The sequence below is a fragment of the Accipiter gentilis genome, chromosome 5 (genome assembly GCF_929443795.1).
Source record: "Accipiter gentilis chromosome 5, bAccGen1.1, whole genome shotgun sequence".
Classification (NCBI taxonomy): Eukaryota; Metazoa; Chordata; class Aves; order Accipitriformes; family Accipitridae; genus Astur; species Astur gentilis.
The window spans coordinates 10,110,358-10,127,139 of record NC_064884.1 but is presented as its reverse complement, the minus strand read 5'-3'; the positions used below and the strand labels follow the sequence as shown (position 1 = coordinate 10,127,139).

The following is a 16,782-nucleotide window of genomic DNA, read 5'->3' as shown; positions in this document are numbered from 1 at the left end:
CCCGGCAGGCCGGTAAATCCTGTGCCTGCCCTCCCCAGGGCAACCCGAAACGCCGCGGCACGTCGGCTTCTAGCTTGTGCTGGAAAACGTGCACCAGCGCAGGCTTCGCGCTCAGTGGGAATCGCTACCCACCCCACCCCCCCGCCTCCACAAAATGGCACTCGTGGCACTGGGAGCTGTACGGAAGCCCCCATTTCTAACGGTCTGCCGGTCTCGAGGTTAAGAACACCAAAAGGCGCACCATGAAAAGGTATCCACGCTTTACTGGTAAAGTAAGCACAACTGGGATGGAGCAGATGTGGCCCGGACCACCCACTCCAGCGAACAGCAGGTCTGCTGAACACGGGCACTCCATATTGCACGCCCCGGCCTTTGCATTGAAGGAACTTCCAAAGGTCTGAAACCTGGTTCTACCAAAAAGCCACAGGACTATTTATTTGGCTAGAAATCACCATTTCATGATCATAAGGGCGGCTGGGCAGTGGGTTTTTTTTTTCCCAAAAAAACTTTTATAACTTTTCACAGTTCAGTGATATAGTTGAAAGCCAGCAGCCTGCATAGCGTGCAGTAAATCCTCCGGCGCAAAGCAGGAGCACCCCCTTCTCTCAGTCTCGAGGAGATACTTTTCTGGAATTTGCTAGCCATGGGAGAGAAAGAAGGAATGCGGTACAACCATCTCCACAATTCCTTGTCCACAGCATGGGAAGAAATTCAGAGTCCGAAGCACAAGCATCCTTCATTTAATTTGCTCATTCACCCTCCCAATGCATGAAGCTATTTCACCACTTAGTTGTCCCCACAGTTTTTTTTCATGTGTGTACTTTCATAATGAGATTCGTCACTCATTACCAGCGCCCATAAGGTACGTTTTCACCTTCACAGAGAAATAAACACATCTAGGAACATCGCGTCGTGATTTTTGCTAGTTTAATGCATCAGCAGCGCTTCTCGGCAAGGGCAGAGCGGCGTACCTCAGCAGCAGACTGAAAGCAAGACAAACACAGACAACCCTTTGAAATACGGAAATACATCTGGTGTCGTCGTTCCTGTATCCCCGGTGTTTTGTTAGGTTAGCCTGATGCAGTTTGGGAATCTCGTCTTCTGAAGGACAGAGGAGCGGCCCCGGTATTCCACGGACGCTGTTTTTCACCAGCCCTTTTCCAAACCGGCTCCGACAACGCGGCGCAGGGGGCGAATCCATTTCTGCTCACCCAACGTCCACCGAGGCCAAGGCTGCTGGAGGAGACAACCGGAGGGTCGTGTTGACCTCCCAAGCCCGCTGTGCGAGGGCAGGGAAGGAGGCAGAGCGGCTCCGGGGACGCACCGAGGACCTCTCTCCTCGCCTCAAGCCGCCTCCAGCTGCTCCTGGGCGGCGGCGAGACGGCGCTGCAGGCGGCGCTGGCGCCAACGGAGGAACCGGCGGCGGGCACGGCCCGCCTGCCAGCCCACCAGCACCCCGGCCGCGAAGGCGGCCAGCAGCGCCCAGCGCACGGCCCGGGGCCGCAGCACCTCCAACCCCATTCCCCGTTAACCGGCTCCGGCTTCGGCACCGCCTCCCGCTTCCGCCGGAGCGGGGGCGGGACCCGTTAAAGGCGGCGGGACCGGGGAGGCGCAGCGTCTGTCTGTCCGCGCCATGGCGGAGGGGGCTTCGCAGGTAGCGAGAGCTGTCGGGGGGGGGGGGTCCCGTCCTCCGGGCTGGGACGGTGATGGGTCCTCGCTAGCAGATCGAGGGAGGCGGGTGTGCGAAGCTGTGGCATCCCTTGTACCGCTTCTCGGGGTGAAAGGGAGCTCCTGTGAGTGAGCGTCTGCTCCCACGCCCACTGACCAGCTGTCTGTGTTTTCTCCCTTTCCCCAGGATCTCCTGCTGGCAGCAGCCTTCGTCTCCGATGCGCAGTACAACAGAAATATTCCTTTTAGGACCTCCCCGGAGGCTGTCAGGTAAGGACGTCCACATCCCTGCAAACACCCACGCTGTCACACTTCTGTGGGGCTCTGCGCTGGTCTCGCAGGCAGCATGCGGTGCTGTGGGGTGCTTAAGCTGGGATAGGGAGAACTAACTACAATTGTGTCCAAAGAGCAAGAGCCAAAAAAGGCTGGGGGCCTTGGTTTCACCAGCTGAATGCTGAGAAGGTTGGGTGGGTGGGATGCAAAGAACTGGATTTAAGCTGAAATCTGTATGTCAAATGGAGCTCGGTGCATCTGTATGTTGAGGACAGGAAAGGAAACAAAAACTTGGTTTTTTCCTAGAGTGTAAAAAAAAATAAAATAAAAATCCTTCAAGACTGAAGCTGCAAGCACTCTGCGGGGATGAAAAATTTGGGAAGTGTGGTCAGCCCTCACCTGTGTAGAAGGGGTGCTGGAGTGTGGAGTGTGGCCATGCTGGGTGTAAGCTGCAGGGTTTCGGCGACAGGGGGCTGCATGGTTGCCCTGTGTAGTAGAACAGCCCTGTGCCTGGTGGTCATGGTTGTTACCGGCTGGGTTGGTTGCAGGTGACACCAACCCACTGCACACCAAAACTTCAGCTAATCAAAGGAGCGTGTGGCACCTCTGCTTAGGTATACTTCAGAAAGGGTGGTGGCTGCTGGGGGCAGGAGTCATTAAAAGCTTATGTTAATTGGCAATTAGTTAAGTGAAATTCCCCAAGTCAAGAATGTTTTGCCTGCAATGCTGACTCTCTTCTCTTTTAGTTGCTGGTAAGAGGCTGAGCAACTTCAGTCAGAGAGATGACTTCTCCTTCAGGCTTGGACTGCTTTAGGCAAACTGTTCCCACGTGTGAAACCTAAGAGAAATGGCTAGTGTAGCAGGAAAGGTGATAAACAGGCTGCCAGCAAAGCAGTGTGTGAGCCCTAATGACTCCTGTAGCCTTCCCTCCAAAACCCTTCCCTTTTATTTAATCCTCATGTCTTAGCTAATAAAGTTTTTTGGGTGTCGTGGAGACACAAGTATGGTTAAGTATGTTTGTTACAAAGGATTTGAGCAGATGTATGCCGTTGTGTAGCTGTTATGTCTGTTGGCTTTGGAAAAACAGACTGCATGCATATAGTTTATCCTGCCCAAGTATGCTTAGTATAAATAGTAGAAATAAATGATCAGGTTTTACATGGTTGTGTCTTGATGATGTTATTAAGGGCGTAATATCATGTAATCTGTATAATTATCTGCCCTGTAGCCTTTATGCAGGTGGTTATTGGGCAGATGAGATAACTGTTTGGCAATGTTGGCAGCTTTTTTTATTGGCAGAGAAACTATGTGCTTTATAGATCTACTCTGCTTCTCCCCAAAGGAGCCACTGCTGCATGCCGTTGTGTGAAACCTCCTGTGAGAGGCTTAGAGCTGGATGTGTTCATGGTTATTGCCAGCATTCACTGGAGGTTTTGCTGCCCTAGGGGATAGAATACTGCTTGAGTTGTGTATTTAAAAAAAAAACAACAAACAAACAACAAAAAAAAAAACAACCAAAAAACAAAACCAACCAAAAAAACCAAACACACAAAAAAAAGTTTACTGTGCGACTCCATACTTCTCTCCGGTGGCTCTTCTTATCTCTTTGCTTTTTAACCTGCAAAGAAAGGCTGATAACTAATCAGACTTAGCTTGTGTGTCGCGTGGATACCTGAGCTTAGCATAAGTTTGCACTCGAATTAAGGAACAAGGTAATTACAAATAGGAAGCAGCTTTACCAAATTTGTATGTTGCAGTCTTAAACTGAACTGAAGAATGCCTGTGTTCCACCTTCCTGGGTTTTTTGTTCCCTGAAAAGGAGTATAGTGTCTATCAGCTATGAGACTATAAGGAAGGGCCAGGAAACAAATTGCCAAATCCCTGGCTGGCAAAAATTGTGCTGCTGTTGCCCTTCTCCCTCCATGACTGTTTGGGACAGCATGTGCTGTTCTGCCAAAGTGCATTTGGTGAGCCCATAGGTATGTGCACTGAAGCCTTTATTTACGGTGCCACTGCCTTCTTTCTACAGACTTTATTATCTCTATAATCACTGGATTATGCGAACAGTCACCTACTTCTTCATCTTTCTCAACCTTTCCCTTGCGGTGTTTGAAGAACCTGCTGTGTATCCACTTCCCTTCCTGGTAAGTTTTCAGTGTAGAAGCAGCAATGCAGCCAGTATTTGTGTTGCTCGGTAGAGCAAGCAAGGGTTCCTTGCTTGAAACTAGTTGTCAAAGGCCTCAAGAGACAATTGATACTGGTATTTCTGTTGATATTTTTGATCTACTGAAACAGGGATGAAAAAGGGCATGGGAACTAGACAGGGACTATGGGATCCATTATGGCCATCAGCAATGGCTAGTGTGACTGCAGACAAAGTCATGTTGCTTTTCTGCATCGTGGAGAAAAATTCCAGCCTTCTATGTGACCCAAGTCCAGTCCTCATGTCTGAAAGCAGAAGTGTAGTGTTGCCCTTGGGACTGACTTTTCTGTAGCCTTTATTTGTTCTGCACTCCTTGAATGTGCTCCTGGAATCCTAAGCAAATACAAGTTTACTGACTTTAACATGCCTGTGGCAGGAATTTCACAAAAGGAAGCCTGAAACTATTGCTCAGTGCCAGATATGTAAGCCTGTAAAATAGCCAACAGCAAAAGCCACTGGAAAAACTTTTATACTGACTCTGCCTGTTTACACTTAGCCTGTACTCCAGCCTGCACATCCTCATCTGTGCAAAGAGGGCTAGAGCTGCGCTTGGACGTCCTGACTTGGGCCCCTTCTCTCTCTGCAGGTCACTTCTCTGATCGAAGTGTTGTGCCTTCTGGTGTTCTTCGGCCGACTGACACATTTTGCAAAAGTCACCCTTCGCAATGTATTCTGGAAGGATACCAAGAACATCTGCATCATGGTTGCAATCCTGGTGAGTTAGGCCTAGGGGAGCCTCCAAGGTTGAATTGCCCAATGTGAAGGTGGCTTTTTCCTCCTCTTGCTTTCCTGGTAACATAGCCCTGAGGTACAAGGGCTCTACAAGAGCCATGGCCGAATCAACCAACACTCAGGCCTGTTCTCACAGACCTGTTGTGTGTGCATCTGTCTTGTATCAGCTAACCCTATTGTCTTCACCATCTAGACATATTTCCAACATTGCTTCTGGGAATTTTCCTTCTTTCTTCTACAGTTATCTCTAACCGACCTGGCCATATATGGGGTCCTCAGGATGTACAACATGAGGAGCATTCGATGGTCAAGAATTGTGAGGCCCATCTTCCTGATCAACTTTGCAGAGAGTCGCCAGGTAAGGAAGAGGTCTGGTGGGGTGTATCCCTGGTGCAGGGTCCTATGTTTGGACAGTCTGCTGCTTTCTGAGACCCAGGGGATTTAGTGCAGAAATAGCAGAACTTAGGTTCCTGTGAGTGAAGGTTTCTCTCGGAGGTGGCCTGAAGCAAGAATTTGAGATGGAGAAAAGGGTGCATTCTCACTGATGCTGCTTGGGTTCTGTGCAAAGTACCAGAAGGCTTTGCCCTGTACCCATGGGCCACGTTATTGCTGCCCAGGGCCCTGGGCATGCTTGGGTCTGGAACTAGAGCTTCTCGCCAAACACGGTACTGTGATGATTTAGGGAAGATCATGCTTAGCAAAGTGTAAGGCTGCATGGAGGAGGAATATTTCTTGTAAGGTTGGCCCATGAGCTGTGCTTAGCCCACCCTATGTGGGGGAGCAGCCTCTGTTTGCAAGCAGAGTTAGATACTGTCCTTGGGAGGTGTGAACATTAGCAGCACTGCAGACGAGAAGACTGTTTCTTCCTGGGTCAAGGGCCAGGTTACTTATTTCTGGAAGCCTCCTAGGCAAACAAGCACAAGTGTCATGCCGTTCTCGGAAACTGAACTTGTAGTCCAGATGGGTGCTTTGGACTCTGATTCCTCTTGTCACAGGAAGATCTTTGCCCTGCTGCCCAAGACCATTCTGGTCCTGACTTACAAATTAATAAACTACGGTGGTGTGGAGGCCTGGGGGAGGGGGCAGTTGAAGTCTCAGGCTCAGAGCATGTGTTTTGTGGCCTGGACTGATGGGCTTCTGTCCCTGACCAGTCCCCTGCAGCAAGAGCATCCCAGCCGTGCCACAGGACTTTCTGTCCCTTGGCTAGCAGATAGGGTCTCTCCTTCCAGCATCTCTTCTAGGGAATGAGGAGGAAAGGTCTGGTACTCCTGCACAGGTTTTAGCAGAACAGAGCTGGCCCATCTGGGTCAGAATCTTTCCTGCCAAGCAACAGAAGAGTACCTGTATCCCACTCTGCTTACCTGTCCCTGTGTAGACATTTGATCCGGGTGGGATGGTGAGGGGAAAAATGGGTACCACCTTGCCTCTAAAGGCTTCTTTCCTTCTCCCTGGCAGATTCGGAGAGCCTTCCGCAGCATCCGCAACACACTGCCAGAGATCACCTACGTCTTCTTGCTCTTCATGTTTAGCCTTCTCATGTTCTCCCTCATGGCCTTGAAGCTGTTTGGTGAGAGGTGTGAATACTGCTTTTGCTCAGAGCTGGGTGGGAGGAATGTGTGTGATACTTCGGGGCAGAAGGGAATCTGGCAACTCCAAATGATTGCTAGTGAATACAAGCACTGCTCATACATGCAGTTCCTGTGGTGGAACATGTGATCTCTGTGCTTAACTTCAGATTGTCCTTTTCCTCCTAGGAATCTCCAGACAGCAGAAGGCTTGCCGTATTTCAAAAACTACCTAGAAATTGTGTTTGACCTCTATGTGCTGGTGACGACAGCAAACAGCCCAGATGTCATGTATGTATGCTGAGCTTGCAGTCTTTCTGTTGTGAATGCTGGTATCCTGCTCCTAGTGGCAGGATCTCTGGTTAGAACAATACTGTGTTTTGTACAACAAGGTATTTCAGAGCAGCAACAGGGCTTTTACTTTTCCAGCCTGCAGGGGTTTCATGAATTCTCAGCCATCTGTTTTATAAATGGCTCCGAACTAGAATCAGAGGCTAGGAAGACTTTTAGAAATGATGCATTAAAAATACTGCTTTCTGAATGACCCAGTAGCTGATAAAGGCTTAAACCAGAGGACAAACGCACACACTCTCTGATTAAAACCCTCTCCTGAAAAAGAAGGTTGTGGTCTGGTAATCAGATATCTTTTTCTCGTGTAATATTTGCAGGGCTTTCTATGCAGACTTTTTTTGATTTGCACAGCTGTGTTTAAACTTATGCGAAGGTTGGTCTTTCCATCCTTATTTGTTCTAACTGGGTTCCCATTTTGGTTTGTGCTGCAAAGGTCCCATCAAAGACAGGGACAGGGAGAAATGGCACACTCGTTTGTGTGAACTCTGAATAGAACTGCTGTTACAGGGACCCTGGGCATTTGGACTGAGAAATGCCACTAGTCCTCCTAGAGTAAGTGGAAGAGGAGGTCTGAGTGCAGTTAGGGTCTGTGAAGCCAATAACCAGCTTATGACTGAGACATCGCCTCAAGACTCTGCACTTACACTTAGCCATGCTGACAGAAGCTTAATCTCTGTGCTTTCTCCTTTGCATCCTTTCAGTCAGGGCCTGATAAACTAGGATGAAAACCTAGTAGAGGAAAACTGTTCTCTAACTGAATTAATGCATAGTTTTTAGCTTGGGTATTATCTGGCAAGTTTGATCTGGCTGTCCAAAACAGTACTTAGAAATCGATCTGAAAGACTGTTTTCTTGTGGTTTATTTTATTTCCCTGATGTCTGCCCAGCAAGTAGCAATCTCTCTCCCCTCCTCTAGGATGCCAGCATTTGACTTCAGTTCATGGTATGCCCTGTTCTTCATTGCCTTTGTCATTGTCAACACTTATATCTTCATGTCTCTCTTCCTGGCTGTAGTGTACAACAACTACAAAAAACACCTGAAGGTAATGTCTGGAGGGGTGAATTGTGATTGGTGACTGCCTGCTGTTCTATATAGCCTTGTAAGGAAATACCTGGCTTTCCCTTGGAAAGGTTCTGCTTCTGTAAAGTGTGGAGAAGGGCATACAGCTTCTTACCTTTGCTGATGCTCTGCAAATAACAAGACAGGCCCACCTTTCGTATCATGGGGATTGCTGTCAGTTCTGCTTTTAGCATTTAACAAAAATTTTCTATGGTGCTGTGGACCCAAGAAGTTGCAACAGATAGGAAGCACATGTCTCTGCGTTATGGTTGTTAGAGGCTTAGTCCTAGCTCAGAAATGCTGTCTGTGTGCAGGAGACTGTTTTCAGTTGGCTATGAGCGCGGGCACACTTTTTCTGCCACTGTGTGTGCTCTTAAAGCAAAGAAAATGTAAAGGGAGGTCTAAGTAAATTGGAACTCTTGCTGCTGCTACCCAAACTGAGTAGGTACAGTTTGGCACTTGTGATCAAAGGGTGAGAGCTGGAAATTCCTGGGTGCTCCCATGAGGGGATTGGTTCTTTCTCAGTAAGCAGCCTTCTAGGTCTTCCCAGAGGCTGGTCTCCCAAGGCTATAAGGTTCTTTAGCCTGCTTGTAACTGTGCGCAGAAGAGGATCTCTGCCCCTGATCTCAGCAGTATTCACTTATGGATGGGAAGCATATGTGGACACACCCTCTTTGCTTCTGTGACCTGTGAACATGCAGATCCTGTGGTCTTTGTCATCTCCTTCCTGTTAGACACTATCCTTTGTCTTTTCTTCCGGTTTTTCAATGTATCTCCCAACAGCAAGCAATCTATTGATCCTTCCACAGTGCTGTGCAGAGGGCCCCTGGTTGCCTGTTAAATGGCATTTCTCATCACCCCCACTGACTGTGCTGTACTTTGTGTCTAATACCACTCCAGGTGTTTTCCTCTGAGTCTCTTCTTGCATCTCTGTGCCGTGAAAATAAGATTATTTTTTTTTCTTAAAAAAAGGAGGGGGAAGGGTGACTGAAGCTGCCTGAATCACAATACTCTCTCTAGAATGAGATCCGTAAGCTTGCTTACATGAAGCACCGCAAGATGATAGAGGCTTTCAACCTCCTGAAGGAAGAGGAAGGAGCACAATTTGTGGTTAGAGAAGCCTGCTGGAAGCAGCTTGTCAAGCTGGTGGCTCCTGATATCAGCAACTCCCACCGAGAGCTGCTGCTCTGCATCTCGGATAATGAGCAGAAGGGTTTCATAGGTGAGCAGTGGGGCACCGCTATGCCCAAGGGATTGGGGAGGAGCCCAGGGTCAGGAGCCTCATGCTTCAAGGGTTTTGGCATTGGGACTTGTGGTCTGTGATGGACCCGGAGGGACTCCAGGCCCCTCTTCCTGCTTCCTTCCAGATTGCTTAAGTCCTGAAAGGTTGTTCTTTCTGCCTGTGCTGTAGCCCGTGTCATGTACGCTGTGGGCAGCTCTTCATGGCCATTTGACATCAGGCCAAGCTCGCCATGGAGAATGGGACCTCCTGTTCTCAGCACAGGAAAAGGAAAGCCTCCCTTGTTATCAGATTCCTCCAAGCAATGTGGCTTCCCACACAGTCCTCTGGAGCCTCTCGCTCTGCTCCTGCTGGAGACAGGATATCGGGAGAGATGGGTCAGTCTTCTCATGCTAGATCGTGCCCATCCTGATCATTAAAGGTTTGTGTTGGTTGTTGGCCTATGGTTTGAGCCAGTCCCCCAGGAATGGGGCAAGAGGAGCTGCTTGAGTACTGAGTTCAGCCTGTTTTGTGGTGGATACCACTTTGGGCATGTGCTTTGTCTGCTGCAGTGAATAGATACTGAGTCCAGACTGCTGCAACTTGTGTCCATATAGGTTTGCATTTGCCAGACACTGTCTTTTTTAATGATAGCAGACTGATGTGTAGTGCTCTCCCCAACTGCAGACAAGAAGTCCTTTGTACAACTGGCAGATCTCCTCAACATCCAGGTGATTACCCTGAAAATACGCAGCCATCCGCTGGGTCAATGGATGCCTCGTGTATACAAGTCAGCAGTGAGTCGTTTCCTGCGCAGCATGGTTAGGCACAGGTAAGCCTCTAGTGGTGGAACAAGCAGCTCTTAATGTTCAAAGGGCTGCTGAGCAGCGGTGTTGCAAGCAAATGCTCATCTGGGTGTCATGCTGGGAAGTGCAAACTGCATTTAGGCAAACATTGGGGGTTCCACTTTTGAAAGTGTTCTGTGGACCAGCTCTGCTCTTAGCCTTCTTTCAGTGGTGCAGAGAAAGTAGACTTGGCTATTGGTGAGTCCATACCTCTTCCAGTCCCACTTGTTCAGATCTTCTATAGGTGCCGAGTGTAAATAGCTTTTACTGAAAGCAAGAAGTGCATTATGGCCTGCCTTGAAGGACCAGACTAAATGCTTCACTTAAAGGTGATCTTGCTTCAGCAGTCTCTGCTGCAAGGCTGCATTGTGCTGCTTCATCAGCTCTTACCAAGTTGATACTATAAGCTACTAGTGCTCTGTTTCACACCTGAGTCTTCCCAGCATTGCAAAATCACTGAGATCAGAAGGAACATCTAGAGATGGTCTAGTGTAACTCCCTCATTCAAAGCAGGGTCAGCTAGAGTAGGGTACTCAGGGTTATGTCTAGTTGGGTTTTGAGTATCTCCAAGGATGGAGACTCCATAACCTCTCTGCAACCTGTTCCAGTGTTTGACCACCCTCAGTTTAAAAAACAAACAAAACCGAAAACCCACAAACAAAAAAATCCCAAAAACCAAACCCAAACAAAACCAAAAAAAGCTTTTTTGTTTAAGTGGAAAATCCTGTATTTCAACTTGTGCCCCTTGCCACTTGTGCTTTCACTGGATCCCACTCAGAAGAGTCTGGCTCCATCTTCTCTATACCTTTCCACCAGGTATTTGTACATACCGAGTTCTTCCTGACCCTTCTCCCCTTCAGGCTTAACAATCCTAACTCTCTCAACATGCAATGTGTCAGACTATCCTATCCTTTAATAATTTTTGTGACCCTTTGCTCTGCTTGCTCTAGTATGTTCACGTCTCTTTTGTACTGGGGAGCCTAGCTGTCAACACAGCACTCCAAATGTAGCCTCACCACACTGAGTAGATGGGAAAAATCACTTCTCTCGACCTCTTCGCAACACTTGCTAATGTAGCCCAGGATGTTCTTGGCCGCCTTTGCCACCAGGGTGCATTGCTGGCTCACGTTTAACCAAGACACCCCAGTCCCCCGGGATTGTCTGCAGTGCTGCTTTTCAGATAGTTGACCCCCAGCCTGCAGTGGTGCCTGAGGTTATTCCTCCCTGGGAGCAGGACTTTTCATTTCCCATTGAACATAGCGAGATTCCTCTCTGCCCACTTTCTCAGCTTGTCCAGGTCCCTCTGGCTCCAGCACACCCATCTGGTGTACCAGCCACCCCTCCCAGTCCTGTATAGTCTTCTGTTTCACTCATCTGGTCTTTCTGCTTGAGAAATGCTGCTTGACTTGTTGGAAACTCAGTTGCAGTCAGTCTCTAAGAGTTTGTTTAGGACTAAGAGCGTTGGCAGTGGTGTACCCTGAAGGCTTGTGCTCTGCTTTGTGTTGGACTTCAGGGGAAAAGCTAAACTCTGCAGTAACTTTTCCAAACTCTTGGGGAGAATTGATGGGTAAAGGTAGCTTCCTAAATGGCAGTGTTTGAGAGAGGAGGCAAAGAACTCCTGAAATAACACTGTAACTTTTACCTTTTGGGGACTGGCAAACTGATTTCTCTTTTTTTCTTTCTGCAGGGGATTTGTTAGGACTTATGATGTGATCATTCTAATAAATGCAATCTTCATTGCTCTGGATGAAGAAACACCTTATATTTCTTATGCAGAGTGGGTCTTCCTTGCTTTGTATATAATTGAGATACTCTTGAAAGTGTACACTTACGAACCAAGGGCGTTCTTTGGCAAAAATCAGTTCTGGAACTGGTGAGTGGGATGAATGTTTGTGTTAAACGTGGTGTGAAGTATGATGAGATCTTTGTGTTCAGCTCCTCATAACTGAAAGTCTCTTGGAGAGATGGGCTGCTTAACTCCTGTGCCAGGGTGTAATTAAAATGATTGTATGCATCAGAGGACATTGTGCTCTTTCCTGGCCTAACCCGGCTCTGACAGAGACTACTATTCTCTACCCTGCTCTGTCTCAGTCAAAAGTCACTCTGCAGTGTGTGAAGATAACAGCTGGGCAGGGGAAAGCATTTTGCTAAACAAAGCTTTTCCATCTTCCCACCCTGCAAAGAGTTTGAGATGATGCAGGGCTGTCTGGCACAGATGTGAGGAAGAGGGAACACTACTTTTCTATGTTGTGTGGCAGCTTAAGTGCCCATTCTCTGTCACCACAAATCTAACAGCACTGCCTTCCCTCGTGCTAGGTTTGATACCCTCATCATCTTTGCTGCCTTGACTGCAACGGTACTCAATACCACCCTGAAATCGAGTAAGTGCAGCTTAAGCAGTCTGCATGCATCTGGGAAACTTGGTGGTCTTGAGTCATCTTTTGCCATCACCTTGGGCTTGGGAGGCTTTTTAACAAGACAACGAATTTCCTATAGGGTTCCTAAGAACTAACCTAGTCTTTATTTTTATAGCTACCTATTACAAATAGTGTTTAACAAGGACATAATCGTAACAAATGTAAGAACATGCTTTACCTCTGCGCTTCCCTGCTTATTTTTTGTAACCAAAAAAATCTTTTTTACTTTCTCAGCCACAAAGTACAACAGCCAACAGATCCTGGATATTGTCTTCATCTTAAGGGTCCTCAGGCTAATAAGGATTGTTGACAGCATTCAAAGGTAATGAAGAGAATGGGATAGGGATATGTTTTTTGGGGGCAGGCTGTGTCAGAGGCTGGCTGAGACAGTGCCTTGAGTTGTTCTGCCTGGCTGGTTTGGACTGACCATGGCTGCTCAGCAAAGCATCCCAATGTGCCTGGGGTGAGCCCAGTTGCCGCAGCCTCCCTAGAGACTTACTTATAAATAAGAATATGTGGGGAGCACATGCTGGATGGGATGTGACAATAAGCAAGCATGGGCTTTAAATGACCCTCCCCACAGCAAGTGTTGTCATGAATCATTTGCTGTAGGTTCCGGGTCATCATGAACACACTGATAAACATCGTACCGACAATGTTGACATTTGGTGGGCTGACTCTGGTAAGAAAACCTGGTATCTTAGCTCAAAGCACTCCAGTTTTACAGGAATGTGTCTTAAGTCTCATGCTCATGCTGTTCCCAAGAGGATAAATGCAAAGCTCTGGATGGCAGACCTTTGAAACTGTAAGTGTCCATTTGATTCTGGTCATTGCACATGTAAACATGTGCAATAGGATTGGGTTCCTGCTAGCTGCCAGGTCAGGACATCCTTACTTGCTCTACGTGGCAGTGAGGATGTTCTGTGCAGTCTGGGCTTCACACTGTAAAGAATCAAACTATGGTTTGGGCAAGAAGCTGAATGAGAAACCTGTTTCTCAAATAGTTTCCTAAGAATAGCTTCTATTATGATTTGAGAATACTTCATTTCCCTGTATTTGGGCTGTAGTTCTTGGCTTATTATTCCTGGTGGTAGTTGCTCTTGAGCGGCTTCGGTCTCTTGGACTCTTGTGCTGCTCCTCAGCAGCTTGCTGTGTCTGTAAAAACTGCACAAAACCTGCTGGAACTCTAAACTTGCCATGGAGCTTGCTGCTCACTGGAGAAGCAGGCAATGGGGTTTCTCTTCCCAGGTTGTGTACTGTGTATTTGCTATTATTGGCATGGAGTTATTCCATGGGAAAATCCAGTTCTTCCCTGCAAGCTCGAATGTTCCTCATGCCCTGGAATGTGGAAACCCAGCTCTCAAAGACTCTCTCTTTGCCCGTGGGAAATACTGCAAGAACAACTTCAACAACTTTGCATCGTCCTTCATCGTCCTGATGGAACTCACTGTAGTCAATCAGTGGCATGATATCCTTTGTGGTGGAAGGTCCAGACTAGAGGTGATCCATGCTCTTCCCTGACTCTGCTCTTCCCCTTGTATTGCACGCATCCATGCACACGGTGCTGGACAACAGAGAAATGGTCCCTGCAGAGGGCTTTGTTCAGAAGGTCGTTGCTGGGCAGTATTACCTGGTTTCTCCCTTAGCGCTATTCTGCAGCAAGATGTTCTCCTCCTTTAGCACCCTTGCCCTTAACTCCCATGATACTCTTTGCCAATGGATTTGCCAATGTGACGGTTCAGCCTGCAAAGCTGTATTTCATTGCCTTCCACATTGTGATGGTGATAATTATTGTCAAGTAAGTTTTGGTTTGCTCTCCTCTGTGTTGAAGGGAAGAGAGGCTCTGTCCCCTGCCAGGTCGCTGCTGATGGTCTGAGGGTCACACATAGTGCGACTCTTGGAGACAGGCAGGACATGCATTATAGAGGAACTGGCTTCATCTATTCTTGTTTCCACTGAGTGCTGCTCTGACTCAGAGCTCCCCATCTCCAGTGGAGGAGGGGATGGAGTGCTGGGGAATGAGCCTGGGAATACCGAGACAGTTGTTGATGCCCAAAAGCAGGGCGGGGGAAGCCGGTAGGAAATGCTGCTATGTAATTCTGCTCATCATCTCTTTCAGTATCTTTGTGTCGTTCATTTTGGAAGCTTTCTTTGTGGAGTACTCCTTAGAGAAGAGTGAAGTAGAAACAGCCATTGAACAGAAAATCCAGGAGCTGGGAATGGGAGTTCAAGAGTAAGCCCCCCAAAAGGGTAGTGCTAGATGTGGCTGGCTTGGCACATCTGATGAGGGCTGTGGGACTGGAGGAAGACGCCACCCTCTGTCCCAAGGTGTGAGCTGAGACTTCTTTTCCTTGTCACAAAGTTCTTGCTAACCTGTCATGACCATGTAAGCATGGTCTAGATCTTAGCAGAAGGCTACTTGCATTGGCCTTGCAGCTGTCTCGCTGAGCTCTTCCAGCCCAGGGCTGTTGCCCAGAGGACAGGAGAGATGCTGGAAACCGAGAGAATCCATTGCTGCTGGGTACGTGTGGGGCCCTGGGGTAGGACGTGTCCCTCCCTGGGGTAACTTCTGGTCCTTCTTGTACAGGGATGAGCTCCAGCATGAACAGCTCCTTGATAACATGGAGAGTGCTGATCATGATCTCGAGGGGGAAGGTGGAACAAAGCCACAGTCTAAAGGACTGGTGTTTAAAATTGCCTCCAAACGTAAGTGCAGCCCTTCAGTGTGCCCAGTCTTTTGTTTAAGAGGCTGCGGTCTGAACTGTCTCTGATCATAGCTCTCTCTGGGGAAGCTCCCAAGCACTTCTGCTTCCTTTGGGCTATAAAAGCAGCTAAAACTCAGGTGGAGGTTTTGAGAGAACTGTGGACACACTGATGTTTGCTGTTTCTTTTTACTTCTGTAGCAACTTCTTTTCCTCTCTTCTGCCTTGGCCCTTCTGTGCATGCTTGTCTTCACTAGCCAGTCTACAAAGACACTGCCTTGGTGGCTGAGGTCCTGCTGTTGCCAAGAAGTCTGTTATCTTTTCTCCCTCCTATATGCAGCCTGCATTCCTCCTGGTTTGGATCATGGGGTGACTATATGCTCCTTTCCTCTAGCTTAATGACTATTTTTAATTCTACTGGCGGCTTTCTTGCTGTACCTTAACAGTTCCCCAAGCTCATGCTTCTTGGCATGGCAGCTGATTGGGGTCACAAATCCACTGAAGGACACATGGTGATAGAAATGCTTAAAATAATGGTCTTACCCTTTACAAGTGCTCACAGTGCTTAAAAGTATATGGGGTAAAATACCAGGGAATGTCATTTGGGGCATTTGTTTTCTTGCCTGCTTAGCCTAAAAAATGGGGAGCAGCCTTTGAGTAAGAGCTGCCTTAAGGCAGCCACTACGTAACTCCTGCTGAGGAACAGGAGTTGATGCTTACAGTGACCTTTTTTTTGGCCACCTGCAGGGTACAGGACGGTTGACGCTCTGCTCCAGCGTATGTTTGAGGCAGAGATACCCCTTGAGGACGAAGGACCTTCATTTGAGGAGATCTTAAACTTGTCCCCTACCGCTGCTGTACCCAGTAATCTGACTTTGGAGAACACTGCATAATGGGAGAAATCCATGGCAGTCGGCGAGGAGGAGCTAATTCTCAGCTGTCTGGGTCTGGAACCCATTCCCTGGCTGGCTGCCTTCAGTGTGGGGGCCAGATTACACAGGGGAAGGGGCAGCTGATGCCTGAAATGGCTTTATCTGTTGTAAAGTCTCATATAAATGTTGAAACTGGAAGTACTCTCGCGGGAAGGCGGAGGGAGAGTCGGCGTACCTGGCTGTGCCAGCCCAGAAAGGGTGCCATAGCCAGTATATTATGAAATACCTACTACTTGTAACTGGAATCTTGTATTACAGTGCTTTTATGTGCCTCTATGGACCAATGTAAGCGGAACTAAACAGCTCTTTAGTGCATTAAACTGGGCAGTCTGGAAAAAATGACCGATTGTGCCAGCGTTAATGACGGGAGGGGGGCTCCTCCGGCCTGTCACCTTCCCTGCTGCCTGCAGGGGAAGTAATCCCAGCCAAGCCGAGGACCAAGGCGCAGAGAACAGCGCTGTCCGGACCCGCCCTATGCACCCTCGAGCTTTGCTAAATCTGGATTTAGTATTTTGTAGATCGGTTTCTTCCTCTCGCAGCCTCTGCCCGAGCCGGGACCGGGGAGACACAGGAGGCGTGGCCTCCCGGCGGAAGCGAGGGAGATTGGCGGAGCGCGGTGGCCAATGGGAAGGCGGTGCGGGGTCGCGGCGCGCTTGCGCGGCGGGTTTGAACCGTCGGTCAGCGGTTGAGGCGAGCGGGCGGGTCGGGCGGCCATGGAGGGGGCTGCGCGGTGAGCGGGGGCACCGGGGCCGGGCTGGGAGGACGGGACGGGCCGGGCCGGGCCGGGCCGGTTCCGGCGGCCGCCGCCGTGTGCCG

General features: G+C 48.7%; 2 protein-coding genes across 3 annotated transcripts; one reads left to right on the top strand and one right to left on the bottom strand.

Moving 5' to 3' along the window:
- Positions 1 to 905: 905 nt before the first annotated feature.
- MTLN (mitoregulin) lies at positions 906 to 1,579 on the bottom strand. 2 transcript variants are annotated; one of them, XM_049800546.1, is made up of 2 exons: positions 1,325 to 1,579; positions 906 to 1,236 (listed from the first exon to the last, which is right to left on the bottom strand). In XM_049800546.1, exon 1 carries the CDS (start codon positions 1,519 to 1,521, stop codon positions 1,345 to 1,347), a length of 177 nt encoding a protein of 58 aa, XP_049656503.1. In that variant the 5' UTR covers positions 1,522 to 1,579; the 3' UTR covers positions 906 to 1,236; positions 1,325 to 1,344. The 2 variants fall into 2 exon arrangements, with proteins under 2 accessions (XP_049656503.1, XP_049656502.1); XM_049800545.1 differs by having other exon boundaries at positions 906 to 1,233.
- LOC126038602 (uncharacterized) lies at positions 1,538 to 16,494 on the top strand. The gene is made up of 19 exons (XM_049800544.1): positions 1,538 to 1,654; positions 1,856 to 1,938; positions 3,971 to 4,085; positions 4,731 to 4,859; positions 5,118 to 5,234; positions 6,332 to 6,450; positions 6,631 to 6,732; positions 7,708 to 7,834; positions 8,872 to 9,073; positions 9,758 to 9,902; positions 11,603 to 11,788; positions 12,232 to 12,296; positions 12,567 to 12,654; positions 12,945 to 13,014; positions 13,581 to 13,800; positions 14,040 to 14,130; positions 14,452 to 14,565; positions 14,920 to 15,038; positions 15,782 to 16,494. Exons 1-19 carry the CDS (start codon positions 1,634 to 1,636, stop codon positions 15,925 to 15,927), a joined length of 2,259 nt encoding a protein of 752 aa, XP_049656501.1. The 5' UTR covers positions 1,538 to 1,633; the 3' UTR covers positions 15,928 to 16,494.
- Positions 16,495 to 16,782: the final 288 nt, after the last annotated feature.

Coding starts and splice junctions, on each gene's coding strand:
- MTLN (XM_049800546.1), bottom strand. CDS start 1,521: ATGGGGTTGGAGGTGCTGCGGCCCCGGGCCGTGCGCTGGGCGCTGCTG.
- LOC126038602 (XM_049800544.1), top strand. CDS start 1,634: ATGGCGGAGGGGGCTTCGCAG. Junction 4,086..4,730: donor TGTATCCACTTCCCTTCCTG/GTAAGTTTTCAG, acceptor CTCTCTCTGCAG/GTCACTTCTCTGATCGAAGT. Junction 13,801..14,039: donor TGTAGTCAATCAGTGGCATG/ATATCCTTTGTG, acceptor CTCCCATGATAC/TCTTTGCCAATGGATTTGCC.